The sequence below is a fragment of the Simochromis diagramma genome, unplaced genomic scaffold, assembly GCF_900408965.1.
Source record: "Simochromis diagramma unplaced genomic scaffold, fSimDia1.1 OVJJ01000079.1, whole genome shotgun sequence".
Classification (NCBI taxonomy): Eukaryota; Metazoa; Chordata; class Actinopteri; order Cichliformes; family Cichlidae; genus Simochromis; species Simochromis diagramma.
Window position 1 is genome coordinate 3,997,821 of NW_024387075.1, and position 23,228 is coordinate 4,021,048.

The 23,228-nt window shown below is 41.0% G+C and overlaps 2 protein-coding genes across 5 annotated transcripts in view; both read right to left on the reverse strand.

Moving 5' to 3' along the window:
* The window catches only part of LOC120742268 (GRAM domain-containing protein 2A-like), a 26,273-nt gene extending 16,933 nt beyond the window's left edge, over window positions 1–9,340 (reverse strand). The window contains exons 1-2 of the mRNA XM_040045500.1: window positions 9,332–9,340; window positions 6,851–6,947 (exon numbers count right to left, since the gene is read on the reverse strand). The gene's annotated coding sequence lies outside the window, so the exon portion shown is untranslated. The remainder of the gene's footprint in view (window positions 1–6,850; window positions 6,948–9,331) is intronic.
* LOC120742265 (zinc finger protein 609-like) overlaps window positions 8,023–23,228 on the reverse strand; it is a 76,200-nt gene continuing 60,994 nt past the window's right edge. For 3 of the 4 annotated variants that reach the window (XM_040045496.1, XM_040045492.1, XM_040045493.1), the window contains exons 4-8: window positions 18,967–19,054; window positions 14,829–17,118; window positions 14,341–14,695; window positions 12,810–13,163; window positions 8,023–11,830 (exon numbers count right to left, since the gene is read on the reverse strand). In XM_040045496.1, coding sequence (XP_039901430.1) covers window positions 11,787–11,830; window positions 12,810–13,163; window positions 14,341–14,695; window positions 14,829–17,118; window positions 18,967–19,054 — 3,131 coding nt within the window. In that variant the 3' untranslated portion in view covers window positions 8,023–11,786. The remainder of the gene's footprint in view (window positions 11,831–12,809; window positions 13,164–14,340; window positions 14,696–14,828; window positions 17,119–18,966; window positions 19,055–23,228) is intronic. The other variant, XM_040045494.1, reaches the window with a different exon arrangement.

A 23,228-nucleotide genomic window follows, 5' to 3' on the forward strand; every position in this document is an offset into this window, starting at 1 on the left:
CTGACGCAGCTCACTGGCACTACATTAAAAATATCTACTTAGCGAAATAAATCTGTGTGCTTGTGCTTGTGTAAACTGGGTCAGTTTGTACCCTCTCCCAGATGTCTACAATGAAGCAGAGCACCCCAGAGGTTATGCAGATGGCTGACCTGATCTGCTGCTGTGAGCTGACTCAAACATTTTTAAAAATACACTTTATACACTTTTCAGCGCCACGTGCGACGTGAAATTAATTTTTCTCGGATGAGAAAAGGAGAAGAAGAAGCCATGAATATGACCATTGGTTGTGCGTGAGCTGCTCAGAACAATATCTCCTCGCAGGCTGTGATTGACAGCAAGCCGGGCAAAGCGTGATTCACACCAGGCTCGGTAAAGCGTGGATTCAGCAGAAACGCTGAGAGAACCAAATCTCAGCTCAGTGTTTACTGTGATGTATAATGAGGCTCGAGTCATTTTAACGGCTCGTTGAGATTGGTGTGCACGCAGTTCAGAATAGATGGCAGCAAATGGCTTTAAACAATCAAACACGCCTCACAATCTCCATCTATAATGAGGCTCCAAAGGCAAATGAATATAGATGATTCATCAGACCACTTAAAATAAACTAGAAAAACTTCATTCGTCACAGCATTTTGAGATGAATAAGTACCCTTAAAAAGTGTGACCTGTAATATTTCATTTGATGCTGCATGGTATTTAACACAACTGTTCATACAAAGAGAACTTTTTAGTAAAATGTCTGATCAACTTTCAGCCGTTATATGCTTACCTGCATATGTAATCTTTTTAGTTACAATTTCAACTTTAAATCTGTTGCACATATCTGGTTGACTTCACCTGTTAAATATTTCCCAACCTTTTGAAACTACGGACTTTCAAGTGGTTCACAGTTTGATTTGTTAATCTGTGGGGTTTTTTTTGTTTTGTTTTGTTTTTTTTTTTTTTGGGGGGGGGGGGGGGGGGTTGCATCTTGCAAGGCCTTGTGTCAGGAAGGGCCTCTAGCATTAAAAACTGCTAAATCAAACATGTGCAGCTACCATGTGACTAAGGGTGCAATCTACTTAAAGTAGCATCTAGTGGCTTTCATCTAGTCCAAGGGTTTATCCAGTACTTTAAATAGGTGTTAACAAAACAGTGCATCAACAGTATAACAGTCCTTAGCAGTTAGCAGTTCTGACTGTGACTATCTCTGACTTTCAGCTAAACATTACTTCCATAGACACTATAAAACATGGAAGTAGCTTCGAGGTCTGACAAATTAAGAAAATGCATTAGTGCCTTTAACCTACATTTTATCTGAAGACCACCAGATGGCAATTGCTGTGGACTTGTGGACCCATAGAAGTGTACAGGAAAACAACTTTCTGATTTGACCTTGATAAACACTTTCCTCCTGAATTAATGGGCTCAGTCACTCATTTTGGATCACATTGAATGAAAAATGATGTCTGGTTTGTGAAAACCTGGTCGTACAGTGGGGGAATTCACAACCCCACTAGCGGTTTCATAGTCTGCGCATCTTTTCAAATGTATTTTTCTGTGAAAACCTTCTTACAGCTCCAGCGTGGGACTTCAGAAACCAGTGGATGGCTTCATGGTAGCTACGTCAGCCTCTGACGTAATTGTGTGAATGCCTTTCAGCATTCACACAATAGTTTGTCTCCTAACATTTGTCTACTTTTAGCTGACACCGCTTATTTGTTAATCCTTTCCATTAAGTCAGTGGTCTACTTTTAGCTACAAATTTTACCTTTTAGTTACTTTTAAAGATTTTAGCTTTTATTTATTAATACTTTTTATCCTTTACGATTGACTTTTTTCCAGTTTGTGCATTCACTAGGTTCCTATGTCTATCTATGACCAGCATAATTGTAGAATCATAATTTTTTTAATATACCTTTACATATATATTTGTCGAAATGGGTGTTTATTTTATACACCTATTGTATAATTTGAAATTTCAGCACTGCCTTGCTCTCATTCCCACCGACTGAATAAAGATCTCTGTAACTATATCTCACTCATTTTGATTGCAGTTTGCTTTGCCTCAAAGTTCAACATCACATTCATTTCAAATGTGTTCACTTCCTTTTTTCCAATTTAGATATATTTTTAAATAAAATTGTAATTAATTTTTGAATTGTCCTAGTAGTCCACAGTCTGTCTGGTAGTCTTTGGGTACACAAAAAAAGGTTTTACCCTTGTAGTGTTTGTGCTTTTACTACATAACAGCTTCACCTGAAAAGCTCTAGCCCATCTATTTTGTTTCCTCCCTCACCTGCACATCTTTTTTTTCACACATGCACACACAAACACATGCTTGCCCTGTGCTATACCTCTGGGAGAGGGGAAGTCTTTACCACCTGCTCTGGTTTAATTACAGGTGCTGATGGATATGGCTCCTGCATGCAGTTTCCAGTATATTATCTCTAATTGGCCAGAAGGCAGAAGTTTTGCGTCAGCCGCTGACCTGTTCAAACAATAGCTGTCTGTCTGGTGCTTGAGGTTACATCTGACTTGTTGTCTGTGATCACAGAGGACTAAATGGGAGGTGAAAGGCTGAATACATAAGTATAGGATATGTGGGGAGTTTAAAGGATTCAGGAGCAGTATTTGATCCCAGATGCTGTATTACCGTGAATTTGCATAAAGCTCACTTCTTTTTGTACACTTTTTCCTCTTCAGAATCAACATATAAAGGACTTGAATTAGTGCTTACTTAACAGTGTTTAGTTTAATAATTTAAAAGAAAAAAACCAATGTGTGAGACTTGTGCATTTGCAGAACAGAGGCTTTTTACAAAATATGGGTAAATGTTACTCCAAAGAGATATGGTGGTGTGAAAACCCAAAGAAGTTTAATGCAAAAAGTGAAGGTTTCTGCATCTTTATTTAAATGTTTTTATATATTATTTGGCCTACTTTGAAAAGAAATACACACTGTTATTGTTTCCATTCATTTTGCTGTAGTCTGAAAATCAGCTTGCAAAGAGATAAACTTGACTCGGTGGATACATAGATAAATGGACCTTTTACCTAACAGCTGCAATTCTTTTTCACATTTGCTTTTCACATGAGGTAAGACTTTAACTCATTCACAAGCTGCGGGCTTACAGTCTAGACATTGTATAAAACATCTATAGAATGCATCATAATGACCAACACAAACAGCCCTGAGATAAACCAACTTTATATCGCTGTGAGTTTGACCGTGAGGATGTTTAGGCCATCTAAAATAGGTTTTATTTAGTCTGAGTGGGTTTCCTGGAAGTAGACGATGAATGCTGCGTCAAATACACCACAACCTGTGATTTTCTCACAGTCATCTGGCTATATTAGCATGTCTGTCTGGAAAATTATTGCCCGCACTTAAACCTCTGATTAAAGTTGGACTGTTCATGTCATCCAGGAGAGCAAACTGAAACAAAATATACCAGGCTGACCAGTTTCTTAGGTAAATAAGAGGTGAGACACTCATTCATTATGTTGAACTCCAATGCTGCTGGAAAAAAGAAGCAGCCTGGTGAGCTCTGTCACAGTATTTCAAGACTAGGAGCATCATTCGAAGCTATCTGATAATGAATCCTTCCTGTTTTTGATGAGAAAGTTCAATACGTAGTCGGTTTATGTGAAGGAACACGCTCTCAAAGCTCATAATTCATGAGATAATAACAAAGCGAATTTGCTGCTTTTCAGTTTTATATGACGCGGTTCAGATAAGAATCAGTTCATATAAAATGATTTAACAGGCTTCCTCTTCTACCCGTGCGCTGCCTCCACAAAGATGGCTGGATGTCCCCATGGAGCCACGAATGAATACATAATTAATACAGAGCTGGCTAAATATTCCAACAGTAAGTTTTGCATTTTTCTCAACAAAACAGGGTGATGCATTGTGATGAATACTTCAGTCTGCTGTTGGAGCTGGGCAGGGAGTCAACGCTGCTGTAACTTAGAGTTTGTACCACGATTATGAGGCCAAACAATACATGGCCCATTCATTAAACACACTGAGCCTCAAACTTAGCTAACAAAGCAGCGTCCCACCTTATCTTACGCCAGTGCTCATAAAGACAATACACACATGTATAAACTAAAGGTTGGGGTCTCTTCTAACCTTTGGCCTTTCTTTAGGCCCACTTTCATTCCTTCTGTCTCACTTTCTTTGTTTCTTGCATGAATGTTTTTCAGTTGAAAGCCATTCTTCTCTTCACCTCTCCTCTTCCATGTCCTTCTTTGTGTCTGGACATTTTTTGCTGTCACAAGACATCCCTCAATCCAATAAACTCTAATCTTGTTAAGGTTGCTCATCACCGAGGTCGTCCCTGCGCTCTCTCCACCTCTCGCTTCCTTGTAGACCAGTGCACCAAGGAAAATACCTCCAAATTTCTTTTACAATCTAAAGTCACGTCCATTTTTGAGGCTACTAAACCAAGAACTTTGTCTCTGATTAGATGCGTCAGTAATAAACCATCTGGGTTGTTTACAGTGGATATGCAGGAGAAAAGGTTTAATGTGTCTACAAACGCTGAAGGTGACTTCCTCTTATAGGGACATTGAAGATGCCAGCAGGAGCTTTCTCTCATGTACAGCAAGTCAACCAAGAGTTTACTCATGAAAAACGCTAACCCAAGGGATATTTGTTTGCAGAGCTTTGGTGCATCACATGGCACAGGCTAATTATTATTTTCTTTCGTTTTCTTTGTGTCCTTGAATCAGTCCGTCTATGAAAGACATGTACAGCCTTTGGACTCTGTCCTGCACTGCTTGAGACCAGACAAAGAAAAAAGAAACCCTCCCCATTGTGCAAGTACCTCAAAACAACCTTTGATGACAGAAGTATGTTTTTAAAGCAGTACAACCCTTCAAAAAGTCCATCTTACCTAAGACTTAATGGAGCAGAGTGATTAGTTTAATGGGATTAGAGGAGGAAGGGGAAATTAATAGCTTTGTTGAAAGGTTTCTAGTTACTTCTAGTTAGTAGCCCATTTAATAATTTATTTGTTTAGTGTAGGTATGTCGTGGCAAATCGATAGGCCACTAGCACCTTCAGTTTTAGTAGTAATAAACATGATGATTATGGGCTTGTAAACACGTTTTGAAAATAACTTCATATTTTACTTATATTTTTCAATTTAAGTGGCTACTTCAAGGATTTCTGCATACACATTATATTCGTGAAGTATATCCGCATGTTCAGCGCCTGACTTGGAATAAACGCTGCTTTTACAGTATTTCCGAAAGCAGCAACGACGTGAAGCTAAACAAGACAATATCTGAATAACCGGAGCCCTTCAAAATAAAAGCAGAAAGCGTTCAACTTTAGAATATAAATAGACATGCAGTAGGCTATAAGGGGCACTAAAACACAACAAAAAAAGTAAATTTTGGTAAACTCCACGACCAGCAACTATTCATACAGACCATCGACATCTCTAAATTCCTCAGTAAATCCCTAAAGGCATCACGGGTGCATTTTTTTTAAAGTCATTTCCGGAAGCATTGCTGTTTTTTTCTCGCTAGCTTGATTTACATAAGGTTTCCTACCTGTAGCTCAGAGGCTGCTGTCGCTTTTTCCTCTATGTTGTTTTCCAGTAGCTCCACTAAATTCTTCAGGTCTTAGTGGTATTTCTCGTCAAATTCATTTTTTTATTTTATGCTTTTCCACGACAAACTAACAAAAACACCCAGTTTCCCGCCACAATAATTAAAGCTTAAGCAGGGAAATAGGGCTGAGCTGCAGCGTCTTCACAAGTGAGTCCGAGTGTGAGGTGGGTTGAGCTTACCTATTAGCTAACTGTTTACAGCAGCCGGGGGATTACACGGTGGCTATTTTTTCCCCTCGCAGACGCTCAGAACAGCGCGGCTCGTTCATTTGCACGTGCAGAGATAACGGAAATTAAAAACATGACGTAAAAGATCAAACTAGTTAGATTGTTTTTTTTAACTGGGGGAGGGGTCGTGGCTTTCATTCTATCTTTTATACGTTAACAACATGTTTCCGTTTCCAGCTGAGGAGTTTAAAAGTGTATAATGTCATTATAAAGCGTTACTCAGAGACAATGTCTCAGCTCTTAGTTATTGGCCACGTTATCCATGGAATAAAAAAAAAAAATTACATCTCAGAAGTATTTTTAAATAACTTTGTAAAGATTATTCAGCATATCATTGTATCATCTGCAAATTATCAGACTGCTGTTTCAGACTTACATTCATAGTAAACGACCAATAACTGACATGTAAGAACATTGCAGATGTTTTGCACTCATATGGAAGCAACAAATGTGTCATCTGGTGCAAAACCATCAAGTGGAAGATTTAAAGGAGAATCGTTTAAGGATGTTTGAAGGGGTTTAGCCGCTGTCCCTCGTCTTTCTGTGCACATGTACAAACAGTAAAGGTTCAAGCATCAAGCTGTCTGTGTGCATTAAGTGCTCTGAGTCCGAGCTCTAAGGTCAAACTGAGACACTTTCCAGAGAGGATGTTGCACTGAGGAGTTTAACTTTTGAAATCGCAGTCCAAACACTGCTACCGAGTTGGGTCGTTTTAAGTTGACAGTGCCGCACAAATAAACCCTGAGTCACACATTTTGTGGTGTCAGTGATGACTAATTGACTTAGACATGTGATAACTTGAACTGCTGACACATTTGTGGTGATCCCTTCATCCCTGCTTCTCCTCTGCCATTCATGTTTCAAAGCAGAAGCAAAAACACTTAAATTGAAAACTGATTTCCTACTGCTGTTTAAAACAGTGATCTTTTTTTTTCTTTTTGTAATGTATGCATGGATGGGATGCGTTCTTGAATGTGTAACCATCCTAAAAACACTTCCTGTGTGCTGTTCACTGACCTGGCTCTGCTGGCTGCTATCCTCTGACTGCAGTTACCATGAGGGTGGCGGTAGTGGGGGACCGGATAGTATCTGTCCTGGCCTGGGGCCTCGTCGGCTGGCAGGGCCTTAGGGCTGGCTGCGTAGATAGTGCATCCCATGAACACCTCCTAGAAGTCACCTTTAATGTCCTACAGTTAGCGGGTGTGAGTCGTCCTCAAGGTATCCTTCCTCTGAGCGGCCTGTCCTGCCCTGATGCCAGCCAGCTGCTCTCTGGAAAAGCCATTGGCTCAGCACATTGGTAACTTAACCCCTCCTTCCCTCTGAATCTCTCCTCCAGCCTCACTCTCTCTAGTTCCAGCCCTCCTCCCTCTGCAGAGCTGAGAGCATGGAGGATAATCAGATTTCACATTTACACTCACCAAAATCATCCCCGGCCTAATCACTCTCTGTCACTGATGTTGCATTATGCTATTGCATAGAGTGTACTGTCAGTTCAGGGGCATTAGGGGCAGCTAAAAATATCCCAACTGCCTGATACGAATGGATGTCGCACCAGATGCAGATAAAATTTGAGCACTGCGTGCACATATGCAAAGTGACGCTCTCAACAGACTCAACTGTTGACAGCTTGCAAGTGTTTCCCAGAGGAGCATAACATATATTCCAGTTAAATGTATGTATGCTCCTCAAGCATGCAGTGCAAGCGAGTCAGCTGTAAAACTCAGAAAGAGGCAAAAATCTGACATTTGATCCCACTGAGACAGACTGTGGTCTCTTTAGAGACACTGCACTCATGTGGCTGTGTGCCATGGTGCAGTTTCTGCAGGCTAAGAGGTTTTTCAGACTTTTAGACTTCTTTCTCCCAGGATGGGAAAATCAATTTACGTGCAAATTCAAACACTTGCCATACACATGCTGGGGACTTTCTGTGTTTTGTGATGGGATATAAATATTACATGACCTATTGGGTTGACTCTCATCTGAAATAAGACTTGGTAAAAATGACAAAAGGAAACCTGTTCCGATGATGTGACTTTCAAGGTTGAAAAGGAATTTTGCTGGAACGCTGCGTTACAGTCAACCTTGTCCCTGGGCGGTAAACAATAAATACAAAACCACTTTAACTGTATTATCAGCTTAAATCTACAGCACCCACCAAGCACGAGCCATTAAACAGTTCCCAAGACAGATTGTCTCATAAAAAGATTTATTTTTTTCCAGCCCAAATTTACAAAGGCAAGTTACAGAGTATTGTATAAAAAAGAACCATGGTAATGTACACTTTACACAAACTCCTGAAGGGAGGGAGAAATGAGGAGAGGGGACAGAGATCTGAATTTCTCACACAGAAAGAAAATGAAGACATTGTAAACATCCTTGCAAGCACCAGAAGTGGTACTTTTGGGAAAAGGGGTGTGTGGGAATGGGGTTCGGGTTGGCGGCGGTTTGCGTGACAGTGGGCGGGGTCGGGAAAGGACAAACGAGCGAGTGTCTCTGCATTTTCACAGGAGAATGTTCAACTAGGCACCAATTGAGACAACTGCTGGCCAATAAATATACTCTTCACCATGAAACAAATACAGTCCTGCAAAATACAAGAGCCAAGCACTTTCCAATATGTTGATAGCAAAACATTACTTTTCTGGCTTTTTCATACACTTTAGTATATATGATTTTCACTGGGCTTTGCTTACTACTGAGATAACATTACTACTCTCAGAGAGAGAACAAATGCACTTGTCACAACCATTGTTTGATAAAACTATATGTACTGTATGCAGCCTGCTGGTACTAAAAACCCACTGACTTTTAATGACAACATCACAGCTGCCTAGATTACCCTTACAGATTTAAGTACACGTCAAACACCACCACATTCAGCTTACTCATGTCAGCCATTCTTCTTGAAAATGCGTAAAAAGTCAAAATATATACCGTCCTCGCAAGCCTCCATTAGACGGGGCACTGGCAACTTATTTACTTGGAATGTCCAAGAACCTCAGAATGAAGTGATGCAGTTTGGTAACTGAATAGTGTCTCAACAAGCAGCTAACATCCGACGTCAGAGGGTGTTAGACACAACGTTAACTGGTGGTTTAGGGATTTGACCATGTAGAGTATTTACTGAGAGAAACAGAAACGACAACAATAGGAACATTAAAAGTATAGACCCCCCCCAAAAAAAAAAAAATAGGAAGAAAAAAATCAATAAAATTAAATTTAATGACAACATGGTCAATATTCCACTCAGATTATAATCCTTTAGAGGAACATTAAGACTGCTCATAAGCCACAGCCCACATTGAACCTTTAACAATGCCCTATCCTGAATGAACCAGCACATCAAATCCAACCCAGAGTGGATAATGTGCCCCTCCCCCAACACAGAGAAACCGAATCCCTCTCAAATCTATGCAAGTAGCATGTGTATAGAATTTCACTTACAACCCCTGAGGTATAAGAGAACTGTACTATAAAGCCAAGAGGGAACTCTGGTACAAGAGGACACGTCTGCAAATTAAAAAGAAGAAGAAGAAGAAGAAAAAAAGGGGACCACGTGTTAAGAGGTTGAAAGGAAAGCAGAGAGCTCATTGGGCAGCTTTGAGCCTCCCGACTCCCGTTTCGCTTTAGTTTACGATGTTCGTGTTGCTCCACATTTTGACTGGCTCACACTTCTGGTTTTGTTTTGTTTTTTGGAACATCTGATTGGTTCATGCTTGTAAGAGTAACAGCTGGATTTTTTAATAGTTTTCTTCTGTTTAATGTGCTAATAAACTGACCTTCCAGCATAGGCAACAACGTAACAATTAAAACTGCTGTCTGAGGCGTCAGACTCATTTGCTCACTTTTAGACCAAAGCTAGCTGCTAGTTAAAAAAACAAAACAAAAAAAAACGTGTGTGTGTGTGTGTGTGTGTATATATATACACACACAAGCTAAAAACAGAATCTGAGGTGGATGTGTGTTAAGGTGAAGCCACATGAGCAAGCGAAGCACCAAGAGAAATTTTAAGCCTTTTCACACTGGATATTAACCTAAAAATGACATTTGATTTTGTTCCAGTTTGTTGTCACTGCAACGTACAACCACAGAGTTTGAAGACTTCACCTGTGAAACTCTGCCTGATCTCCCCGTCAAGGTCATGTTGTTGTACAGCACTGCAGGGCTTTTAGCATGGCTGCTTTTTATCCATTTCTTTATTTCCTGCTCAGACTTGTGCCCGTGCGGTCTTCACCGATGTGTTAAAATAGTCACCCTTTGACTTGATTTTTATTTTGGGGGAAGTAGAAAAAGCTGCAGGGAGCCAAATCTTCTCAACAAGGGATTGCGCTGGGTGCCAGAGCAGGTTATGCTATTTCCACCTCAGCATGCTACAGTAGAACTCCTTACTGAGACAGGAATTCATGGTGTCCTAATGTTAAATGTTGTAAAATCAGAAGCATTGCAGAAAGCAGCCCAGAAGTGCACCAGGGAATGACCCTGAAGGGGAGAGCGGCCAAATTTGAAGAAGTCCCGGAAATAACTCGTGAACTGTTGTTTTTGGAGCTGGAAGACAGCAATTCAGAAGTCTACAATGAATCAACCTGTGCATTGCTCAGTTAGGATGAGTGGAGATGTGAACCAAGTTTAAGGTCAAGCAAAGCCTGTGGGGGCAAATAAAGAAGCACACAAGACGTTCAGGAACTCCACAGCAACAGTGACCATCTGAGCGCATAATGGTAAACGCAGCAGTGAAAGCTATTTAACAGTTTTTTAAGCAGTTGCGTGCTGGGATAAATATAAACATTTATGCACATAAAAGTAGGATAAAAGTCTATATTACAGCAGAAAAATACATGGGTGAACTTTCACATTGTTTACAGGAAACAATCAAAACTTGACAAGCTTGAAGAAGCACAATCTTACAGTAAAACAAAAAAAACAAAAACACCAGAACACACACCAGCAGCCCGATGAGCGTGACGACGGAGCGTCCCGTGAACGGATTGCTCGCTAATGTGGCTTCACTGTTTGAGTGAGTGGCAAAAACGGAGGCGACCCCTTTGCGGTGTGAGGAAAAGATGACGGGACCGATACCAGCATCAGACACATTCGAAGATGAGCGTAATGATATGGAGCAGAAGTGAAGGAAACATGAATAGTGTTTATTCTCCGTTGAGGTGTACGCGGTCCCTTCGCAGAACGTGACGACATCATCCCTGAAACACGACGTGAGGGTTCGAGGAGGATGGGGAAACGATGATGGAAAGTTGAAAACAAAAAAACAAAAACTTCAGTCTCAGGCTCTCAAGTCTCTGAAGAAAGCAGCTGCTGCCATATTCCCTCTCCCCACGAAATATAGCCAAAAATTTGTCAAGTTAAGGATATACTGTTGTTTCATGGCATACGAGAAGCCAAAGACAGAGTTGAAAACAATTTCAACGTTAAATCATTTTTCTTTTTTTCTTTTCTTTTTAAACAGTCTTTAATTTAGTTTGACCCCTTTTTCCCATCAGCCACCCAACTTCCTAAAATCCCCTGCCAATTTCTTTCTGCATGTGACAAAAAAAAGAAAACAAGAACAAAACAAGAAACAATGCAGTCCAAGGAGAAAAAAACAACAACAACAAAAAACAACAACAAAAAGCTGTTCTGGCAGTCCAATAGTCTCTTTTTGCATTGCATTTGTTGACAGTGCAAAGACTAGATAATCAGCGGGTTGGTGTTTCCTCTGCGTGACAGGGCAGAGTGATGGCTTTGAACCTGGGTTATATTATCAGTTCTGGTACAGACCAAGGTTTGGAGAATTTGGGGTCTTTAACGAGAGGAGGGGGAGGGAGAAAAAAAACAACAACAACAGCAACAACAGTCTGCCTTTCCTTGGGACAGAAGAACTAAAAAATATAGATAGAAACACCATTCAACTGATGTCTAAAAGGTAACACCCGGGAGATCTTGTTCTCATGTGATCCAGTCATATGAATCTTTGCAGGGTTGAGGTGTGACGGTCAGGTTTTCCTGTGAAGGATACAAAGAAAATAATTATTTATTTACACATATTAGAATTAAAAAAAAGTGTGTGGAGAAAATACTTTACACGCATCTGTAACTCAGTTCTACTTGAGGTTATGCTGATCACAAAGGCTGTAATTTGTGGTGCTGTTTAACTCTGGTGCATTATGCATTAGGTATCTTATTTATATAAGTGAGGTGGACAAAATAGTAGAAACACCTATGAGTTAATGTGATACAATTTAACAGCGACTCCATCCTAAAGAAGCTTGATACAAACATTTAACATCAAAACCTTTTGTTAAAACTGTACTTAATGTTAATACAGGCAACGCATTTGCAATGGAAGAACAGAGGCATTTGTCAAATTCACTGTAATTTGACTGAGCTGCCACTAGATGTCAGTGCAGTCTGCAGTGGACTTGTGTCTTGGGCTCATTCAACATCTCTATTATCAACACCATGATCCAGTTGTCCTCAGAGGACCTACTTAGGAATGGATGAGCTGAGAGGCTAAAAGTGCTGAATATTTGACTAGATTGCAACAGAGAAGTGAGGGCTTTGTTTTTTTTGTTTTGTTTTTTTACAGGTTCCTGCATCTCTCTGAAAGCCATGACATATAAAGCCATGACAAAGAAACATACAGTTTTACTTTTAAATGACATTCTACATCTCTGCACGTACTCCTAACTTGCTGCCTGGGTTTTTTTAAGATGAGCTGCTGTGTGACGCACATTATCTGCCACCTGCATTTGTTTGAAAATGCTGCTCTCGGTAGGCTTGTGTTTTGCCTCCCTGTCAGTTGCTGGTGGTGGGTACAAGGAAGGGGTTGCTGCTTGATGGCTGACAAGCAGTTAAAGTATATTTCCTTCTTATGCTCGTTTTTAGAAGACCCGATGGTCACATGTTTAATTTACTCTAACAGTCTGCTGCATCTGAACGAAGTGAACATTGTATCTACAGTGAAATGGGATGACTGATTTACCTGTGGCGTAGGACAGGTCATATTGCAGGGGATATCCCAGGTGGTGGTGAGAGGGCATGATCCGCTGGGAGGGTGAGGATCGCGGTCGGTCCACATCTCGCTCCCTCTCCCGATCCCTGTCTCCCGAAGCTCCCCTGTCCTGCTCTCTTTCCCTGTCGTGGGGTGGCTTGTCACCTACTGTGGGGGATTTGCTCTTGTACTGGCTGGTATGCAGATGTAGGTTGTCCAGGGCTTTCGAGTCTGTTGCCGTTTTGGTGACAGTAGGGCTAGCACGAGATTTGTCACTGCCTTCCTCGGTTCCGGCAATTTTACTCCCATATGGGGAAAAGGGATAACCTCCAGGTAGATAAGAACCTGAGAGTGACAAAGAAGATTAGTGATCCACATATTCAGGTTTATATGGAATACAAAATTAAGATAAATACTGTTAAGATTACAAAGTAATAGTTACACATTGGTAACTAACCACTTAGTTGCACAGCTCACATATCTCTTCACTAGGGATGGGAATCGAGAACCGGTTTTCATAGAAAACTAGTTCTCAGTAGACCAATTCCTTGGAATTGTTAGTCTGGCTATTCCCTATCGATCCCAGTTATCGGTTCTTGCACTTGCCAAAGCAGAATCAGTGCGGAGATTGCTTTTTTGTGCTGGTTTTCCTCTGTGCGGTCAGCTTTGTTTTTTTACTAAGAGAAAGGTCTTAGAGATCCATGTTCTCATTGGTGTGTGGGGTTGTAGCCTCAGGTTTATTTTGTTAAATGGTGATTATAAAACTGTGGGTTTCAACTATTTTACAGAGTGACATTAAAGTAATGTAACGAATAGTATAACAAATTACTTTTTCTCTGGGAGTAATTAAGTAATGTAGTGCATTACTTTTAAGAAATAAAATGTAATAATGACTTTGAGTCACGACTCCAACACTGATCACAGCAATGAGGGTAAAAGCTTCAACAAAAACGCACAAATCCGTACTCTTCACTGACATCCACGTTGGTATAAAAACACTACTCTTATTTACTCTACATAAAGACTATAATATTTGGGCTATTTACATCAGATCCTCCAGGAATGTGTGGATTAACACAAATTCAACCATGCTACTAGTATTTATAAGTGCAAGCAATCCTGCAAAATGAAGTGAATGCAATTTTTCCCCACTCTACACCATTTTCAACACATGTAATTTTATTGATAGCCTCTTAGGGAGTAGAATCATTCTTTGACTTAAATCATGTAATTGCCTTGAAAATTACTCCATTGCCATGCTTCATTTCTAACAAACTGTACCAAAGGACTGCAATTATTTCATGAAGCTATTAAATATTACCACAATTACCAGTGAAACAACACAAAAAGTGCTGTTTTTATGATGGAAAAGAAGAAGAATAAACTAATCAGAAAACCCTCACAGATTCAGCCAACAATCTTTACATAAACTGCATTATCACAAAGTAAACGAGCAAAAATTCTCATTTTTTCATGCTACATTTCATAATTGCTTGTATTTGGAAGAAATCCAAGGTCATACCTGGGTAATTCTGCATCATGACCGAAGGCATTCCCCTGTATCCAGGGTGGTTGGGGTCATAGCCTTGTCCGTAGGGGTAACCATGCATGTAGGGCATGTAGCCTTGGTGCTGTGCTAGTGGTGATGAGAACTGCATGTGGGGATTAGAACGAGAGTCTTTGCTCATAGCACGATGATCTTCAGAAGTGATTCTGGGATCACTGCTCTCTTTGCTGTCCTCCTTGGGCCCACTTTGACTGTCCTTGGGCCTGGGCCTTTCATCCTTCAATTTACGATCATGTTCCCGGTCTTTCCATCGAGCATGTTGTTGCTGGTGCTCATCTTCTGCTTGAGACTTCTGGCTCTCAGGGTACTGCTAGGGGCAGAAAAGAAGCTCCAAGTCATCTAAAATCACTATCACCATACTAGAGTGGTGCATACCTCACAAAGCATTATCACAACAGTTTTACAAACATATTGTAGCACTGTTGAACTGGACTGCTACTTACCTGTCTGAACCACATGGCCTGCTCCAGCCCTGCCTGCCCTCTGGATTCAAGTGCTTGCTTGGGATCTTCCTTTCCATGGTGACCTCCTTCAGTCAGCTTCATCTTTAGTCCCTCGGGTTGTTGGGACTTTGAGTCCTCCCCCTTTATGGTTCCCATGGATTTGGAGGTCGGCTCAGAGGGGGAATCCCTGGATTTGCTTGGTTGCTGCTGCGCCTTTCCAAGGTCTGACTGACTTGGGGTTTTGGAAAGGCTTGGCGGCATCAGGCTTTTTTGTTTCCACTCATCCTTCATGGAAGATTCTCGCTCTTTCATGGCCACATCTGACTTCTTCTCAGCAGCACGATGCTGCTCAGCCATCTGTCGCTGGCGTTCCTCATACTGTTGCCGGTAGGCTGGGTTGGTGCTCATCAGGTAGGCTTGATCAGGATGGTATGCGTACGGAGGGACGTAAGCATACTGGTTGTAGTACAGAGGCTGCATGTACATGTTAGATCGCTGTTGGATGACTGAGGGTTGCTGCTGCTGTTGTGCAGGAGCAGTGCTGTCAGGTTTGCGATCTTCATGAACCTCAACCTTGACTTTTTCCTCAACTTGATCCTGCTCATCATCCCTTTTAATCTTTACCTGACCTTCGGCAGCTGTTGTACCTGGATTGGGCCCACCAGGACTGGGGTTGACATAATTGGGTGAGTAATAAGTGTCATACCCAGGATAGTAAGGAGAATCTTTATTGGGTGTCTGATTTGGAAACAGTGCCTTTTTGACACTTTCCCTGATGGCTTGGTCCTCTGTCCTGACTTTAACAGCTTCTAGTTTCCCTTCACCATCTTCACCAGCATCTGAAATGTCTGAATATGCTGGGCTGTTGGTTTTGACTGAAGAGTTGTCAGCACCATTCTGGTTCACTACGTGAAGTGGCGTGAGAGTCTGTGGCATCCCACTACCATCTATTCGACTGGCAACACCAATGGATGGGCTTGGGGCGTTGTCAGAAAAGCTGTAAATCTTGTCGGCTTCAGCCTTTATACTGGCCAAGCGACTTTGATGAGTTTCTGACGAGCCGTTAAGAAGCCCTTCTCCCTTACTCCCCTGATCGCAAGGCTCTGAGTACGGAAGCTTTCCTTCCTCCAGTTTTCCTCCCTTTCCTGGAGGCTTGGGGCTATCAGCTTCCTTTCCACCATCTTTTTTCTTTTTGTCTTTCTTCTTCTTGTCTTTGGAGCTACTGGAGGCAGGATCTCCAATGGCAGGGGGTTTAGGCTGTGTGCCTTTCATTTGGGGACTCTTAGGGATTCCTTGCATCATTTGGGTAAGCCCCGGGGAAGAATTTGGGTTTCCAGGAGGAAAAGAGTAAATCTGCTGGGTTGCTGTTGGGCCAGGGCCAATTGGCCGTGGTGACTTCAAGTTTTTCTTATCTGTTTTTGCACTTGTGTTAGCCTTTTTAGACTTCTCCGATCCTCTCTTATCATCTATACCATCGTTACTAGCCTCATCTGTGAGGCAAGGCCCATCCTCACACCCATCCATCGGTGTACCGCCTGTTTCAGCATCCGTTTCAGCAATTTTCTTTTTACTCTGTTTTGAACCAAACTTGCCAGGAGATGGAGAAGGACTTTGAGCATCAAAGTTCCTGCCTTTTGGAGTGGCTGAACGTGCTGGAGACAGGCATCCTTTCTGAGAGATAGATGCTCCATTACAGTTTCCTGGTTCAGGATGGAGAGTTGAGTCCTCCCCATATTCGCTGTCACCATCTAAGTCCAACTTAATGTCATCATCATTGTGAGCGCGGGCTTGGTGGTACTTGAGACCGTTAATGTGCTTGTACTTTTTGTTGCAGTTAGGGTGTGGGCAGTCAATAAGAACAGGGGAAGGGCAGCTACGATCGAGGGGAGGTGGAAGTGGCTCAGTCTTAATAGAAGGGATAGGAAGGCCTGTAGGTCCCACCCCTCCACTGTTGGAATTTGTCCGCATGCGTTTGTTGCCTTTTGTGTCCTCTGAACTGGAATTGGGTTCCATGTCTGAGGTTGGCTTGGTCTTTCGTTTTCCGGCTGAAGAGGGACTGGCCTTGATGTCCTCGGTGTTGCTGTTTGGTGGGGTACGGCGCTCTGATGGTGTCTGACTGCCCCTCCGACCCTTGCTGTTAGAGGCTGCGCGTGTCTTATTATTGGTGGTGCCCTTGCTGTCTGATGAGTTGCTGTTTTCGTTGAGAGGAGTGTTGCTATTCGGTCTCATTCGTTTACCCCGACCGCGACCATTCCTCATCTCCAGATCACTTGTAGGGGATTCACAAAACCTGCAACAGTGTTAAAAGATCGCATTTAGATTTGTATTGTCAAGTGCCAATTATCAACATTATGGTACATAATATAAAGGAAATTCGACTAATGATTTTTTTAAATTAACATTGTGGAAACCTAATAATACTACTTCAATCAATACCTCATTCAACTTTCATTTTATTATTTCACACCATTAAATTACTCTAAATATAATTGGCTTTATGACAAGAACAGCCTGTCAAGAAAAATGACAAATCTCATCAGCGGTGCAGTCAGTTGTTTTCGCTTAATGGAAATCACCCGTGTGTAATTAAGATGTCACAAATGATTTTATGATAAATGCACTTGTATCTGGAAGGCAAACCGCTGTTGCCCTCATTACTAGGAAAAAAGGGTCAGTTTCTGGCAACTGTAATGCTCTCTAAGGACCTTTAAAGCAATGGTTTTAAAGCTTTCTTTTTTGTTCTTTTTTAATCTCTCCACAAACAAGCTGTAGGGTTGTGCTTGGCCAGACCAATATTAAAACTATTATGAGGATGACTTGTTTATATTTTCACTTGCAATGTCATATACAAGGTTATCTAGTCCCATCGGTAATAACTTTATTGGCACGGACAATAATGGCGGAGAGTTAAAGTTACAATAAACAATGTCACTCATACTAAAATAGATACACTATTGTCCCCCTCTTTTTCCTCTTGTAACATAATAAACTTGATATTTGGTGCTGAACAAGTGAGTAAGCACTTTAAACAAAGCAACATGACATTCCTAATGAAAGACATGTAAGCAACATTGGAAAAGACAGCCATGAACATTCGAGCTGCTTTGGTAATCAAAACACGCAGTCATTCAAATACTTAAAATAGCAGTTTGGCCTTATCTCTCCATAACAGTAATGCAATTATCTTCAGCGCGGCAGTGAAGGTTAGCAGTCTGTGACAAAGTCAGACACAGGGCTGGTATGACTCACAGCTTCCCCTGCAAGTCTCTCCAAAAAAAATTCAACCTCAGCAGGGGATGTGAATATATCGGTAGACTGACTAGTACTGGAATTTAGACACATTACAAGCCCAAGTTTACATTCAGTCTGTTAAAGGCTTTCTGATTTATTCATGGCTTGTCCCTAATGTGGTTGTGCTGCAAATGCAAGATTATCTCAGTCCAAATGCAGCACAGCAAACAACATGTACTGAGCATTATTGTAATATACTGTGATACATTAGTGTTATACAGCCTCTTCTTGTTTTCCATTAGCACTGGTTTATCCTTGATTTCATTTGATTTTTTTCTGTTGCACTTAACCATGCATTTCAAATATAGATTTATATTTACATTTAGATACAGTGCAGGTGTTTCAAATGAAAGCGAGTGTGCCTGGTACAATCCACACACTGTGTATTTTGCATAACAAAGGCAAATACCCAGAAATTACAACAACACCTCATGCTACCACCCACATAACAGTGATCTAAGAAATTGCAGCCGTTGTGATAAAGAACGTTATAGCGTTGAGGAAAAGCTGTCAGTTCACTGAGTGGATTCTGCAATCTGGCTAATTAGAGTATCTTTGTATCTTCTACTACTGCCTCCTGGGACATCAGCTGTTTGCTAATGAATCCTGTTTCTCCAGGCTCAACGTAAGGACTAACATGTACTCTGTAGGTCCAGTGGCAAGTTGATGCATTAGGTTTTATATCCTCAAGTCTGACTCTGCTACAGCACATTTATATCAAACAGAATATGAAAAGGTTAAGAGGCCGAGCACCAAATGTTGGAGAGTAAATGTAATAGTATGCAAACCCTGCTTTCTCTAATAATAATAATAATAATAAAGAATTGCATAGAGCCATGCATCTTACCTCGGGGGAGCCCAGTCATGCCGTGTACAGTCCAACAGGGTGCCCACATATGTCTTGTTTCTCCAAGTAACATTGACCACTAGCATGCCTGTAAAACAAAGGATCAAAGATTTACATATTTATCTTACACCACCTATTAGAATACATTAAAGGAAGTGGATAAAATACAGCTCATATACCAAACAGAATATTTTTCTGCGAAGTCCCTACATAACAGCAAAGTGTAAGGAAAATGATGCTACAGCCATAATGCACTGTGTTAATCTTCGCTAAAGGGTGTCATATGGAAGACAGTTTTACAATTCAAAGGATCCTTTTTTTAATCTTCTTCACACAGTAAAGCCGTGGGGGCAAGACTGACTGATATCTTCTAAATGACTTGGAACAGACTCAGCTGCAGTCGGTATTGTAAAACCTGTAAAACTAGACACTCGCAGCAGGTCTCGCTGAGAACGATCGCATAGATTTTACTGGGAAATACTCACACAACACCCATTCGATTTAAATAAGCCATCTCAAAGTACAAGAGAGTTCCCTGAGGGACAATTACTTAGATGCAAATATTTTCGGCAAAACTTCTATCTCGCTTTGTAGCCCAAAAATTTACAACCTTGGAGAGAATGTAGAGGCAGTACCACAGCTTATGAAAAACAAGCAACAAGCTCCTGGGCTCAACAGATTTCAGTGAGGATGGCTCTTTCTGACAATGTGCAAAGAAAGCTACTTGACTTCAGTGGCATTCCAGCAATCTGTCACACTTAGAAGCTTCTGCGTTGCCTATTTGGCTCATGTGAATACTGTAGCATTCGGTGTGAGCTACACGACCCCACTTGTGCTAAGTGTGACACCTGAGCTCACGTTTTACAGTCTAAAATGAGAGATTCTAACATTAGAGATAAAATTAAGATTCGTTTAAGATTGCATTAACTAAAATCCTTGTACGTGGATGTTTAACTGCGGGAGTACGTTTCATATTAATTCAAGCCACATTCCACACGGCGGCTCCTGTTGAAGGTCGTTTTAAATGGACGCTGCGACGGGAGGCAAACGAAGGATAATCCGAAGATTTGACCCGTAAATTCAGAAGTGAATCATCAACCAAACGGCTACAGTGGTTCAGGAGCAACGACTGTGCACAAACACATTCTGAATTTATTGCCCACACCATCCCCCCTCTCTCTCTGCTGGTGACCTCAGCTTGCCACTTCAGCACTGCAGAGAAACTGGAGGCTGCAGTGAGCTAACTTATCTAATGGCACAGGAATGCTGGCTGGCAGCTTCCATCCCTCCGAACATTTTATTAGCTTAGGAAACCTCTCTTGCTCACCCCATTTTCCCTCTCTCCTTCACCCTCACCCTCATTTCCTCTTTTCAATGGTATAACCATCCCTGGCTTACAATCTTTTCCCCTCCCACACACACACACACACACAGTTCAAGTCACAGTTCAGACCTCATTTTTCTCTTGCTGCCTCTGGCATAAAGCAGCGAGTGTATAAGGCATTTATATATGTTTACAGGAACCTGCTGACACTTGGCTACAAGTCTCTTCCTTCAATCTATGGCTCAAAAGCATGAATGTTGGGTCCAGGCAAGATCCAACTGCAAATGTCATTTGTGTGTGTGTCTGTGTGTTGCGTAAAGAGAGGTTCTCCAGTTCAGATTTCTGTCACATTAAAAGAACCCAGACCCTTTCTGAAACGCCTTCAACAGCACCCTCTCCCCACCCCCCCTAAGCTCTCCAAACACTCCAGCACAAAATGGCTCTGGCAGCTGGTCGTGGCAGGATGTAAATCAAGGCAGGGCAAATGAATGAGTGGCCTTTCATGATCTGCAGGATATAGCCTTCCCGGCGTTCTCTAGAGAAGGGTTTAGAAATTACACTACGAGTTGTTAAATGATTTAAAATTAGCATTTGGTCTTTATGTTTGACTGTGTCTTCAGTCGCTGGAACAATGCATGAGCTTAAGAGGGAATTAAGTGTTAGTAATGCCAGCAGCACTGATTGAGACACTTAAAAGGGAAAAAAAAGCATTCTCAGATACACATTTCTTTGCCATTTGCTTGAGTCAATAAGAATTTTGACACGACCGCCTGGAAGAGAAAGCGACACATATATTAAGCTTTACACAGATTTACTCGAGCTCAAAGTGAATGAGTGGTATCTCTTAAACCATTTTTGAGCCACTACAAAGGTTTTCCATCACAACTCAGGTCTGAGCTCAGTTATCAAGGTCTTTGACAATCTTGATCTGAAGAAATTCCACGCCGCATTTTATCTTGTGATAAGCATCGCTGTCTTGTTGGAAAATAAATCTTAAGCCACAATCTATTTGACACTGGCTGTTTTGCATGAGATTTTCTTCAGGAATTTCCCCATCTTTCCCTCAGCTACAGCTATCATGTGTCAGCCAGTGAAAAGCAGATCACAGCGTAGGGTTTCAAATGTTTAACCTCGTGTAGGCAAAGTGGAGGACAGGTGATGAGAATAGATGGCGTGATCAATTTGCATTTGCAGTCTAAATAGCTTGCTGATTTGATTGGAAAGAAATATTATGAGCGGTCAGAGCAAAGGGTCAATTGATACCTTAACAGTAGAAAGGCCAGATGCATCTCTCAAGTCCTATGTCAGGTCTTTACTGGATTTTTCCTCCCTATTTCTTAAAAACGTGGCTTTCAGATATTGTACAACATGCAGATCATTTTTTTTAGGCCTGCTGCTTATTTAGTCCTCCTCTTGTCCGTTTTACTCAGATTTGTTTAAGGACTCACTGAACACCACGTTGAGATATTCCAAGTTTTCAGCTAATAGCTCTTTGAAAATCATCTTGTTGGTACAAAAAGTACTATTTTATGTATTGTACACTGTTATCTTTAACATTTTTCATACATTCTAAAAAGAAATGAAAACAAGTTTTGTGTTTGTTTGTTTTTTACGGACTGCTACTTACAAAGTGTCAAAGGATATTAAAATTAAAAAAAATCTTTGCCAAGTTATCTGTCATTCCTTTAGTTAGGTGACTTTTTACTGCCTGAATAGGTCACTGTTAAGTGGCTAACTAAAAAACAAACATTCCTCTAACAATGATTAGTTACAATGACTAGACTGAAAATGAATAAAAAAAGTAGCCAGTGCCCAAAGAAAAACTTTGAAAGAACTTCAGAAAACCTGGAGATCTATTGCTCAAAATCACACCAAAACAATTATATCTGGCTACTTGGAAGTAAAATATAAAGAAATGAAGGGTGGCTTAAGACTTTTGCACATTAGTGTATTTTACTCCAATAGTTCAGAGTCAGTGACAGTGACCTTTTGTATAATCCATGTTTGCTGTTGTCTCTTTTCCCCCACAGAGGTACCTTCCTTTTGGCTGCTTTCCCATGCTGAAGCCAAGCAACCCTGTAATCCTGTCAGCGGTCCTTGGCTTCTGGGTCAGCTCAGATATCTGCTTCTAACCTACTCTGAATGCTAATAACGTAGTTCCTTGAATGTTATCTGGGACACCTCAAGGACATTTAAACAAGTTGTGCTGAAACATTTATCAAAATAAGAGGAAAAAAAAGACTTTAAGTGTGTATGTTGTGCATCAATTACACACAGTATTACCTGCTTACTAAGTAATTAAAATTCACTCCTCATCATGGGGAGTACTGGTATACGTTTTCAGTGCTGACACTTCAGTAGTTGTATCAGAGCTTGGTAAGTAAAGTTGCAAGCTCCACAGTATCAGTGTGTCAGAGATAAACAAAGCCTGGTTTGCCCCATACTAAAAGCAACAAGGATTAAAAATTCTATTACACAACTGTCATCCTGCAAATGTCTCAAAATTTCTTCCGTCCTGGTAATTATTTACTGTAGATGATACTTTATGAGCAACACTCTAAATTCTTCCTGCACTACCGAGTAGATGACATTTACACTTCATTAAGCAGCCGTTATTGTATATTGATGGCACGAGTAGCTGATTGCACAACTATTCCATCTTTGAGAAAATTAATATTTATGCAGGTTATTAAAAAAAAATCTGATGCTTCATGCTTTCATTTTAATGCTTAACATTTATTACCCTTTACATTGCGTAATTTTGACTCAGCTACTCAAAGTTTTGATAGGAGTTTCGAAATCCACTGAATTTCTTAGCCATATTAAAAATATGCCCAAGGGTATGTAACAAGATCAGGTTTCAAAGCTGGAACTGAAAAGCTGTTTGAATTTATCTGCACACTTTCATCCTTGGAATCATTTTGAAGCCGTTAGGACA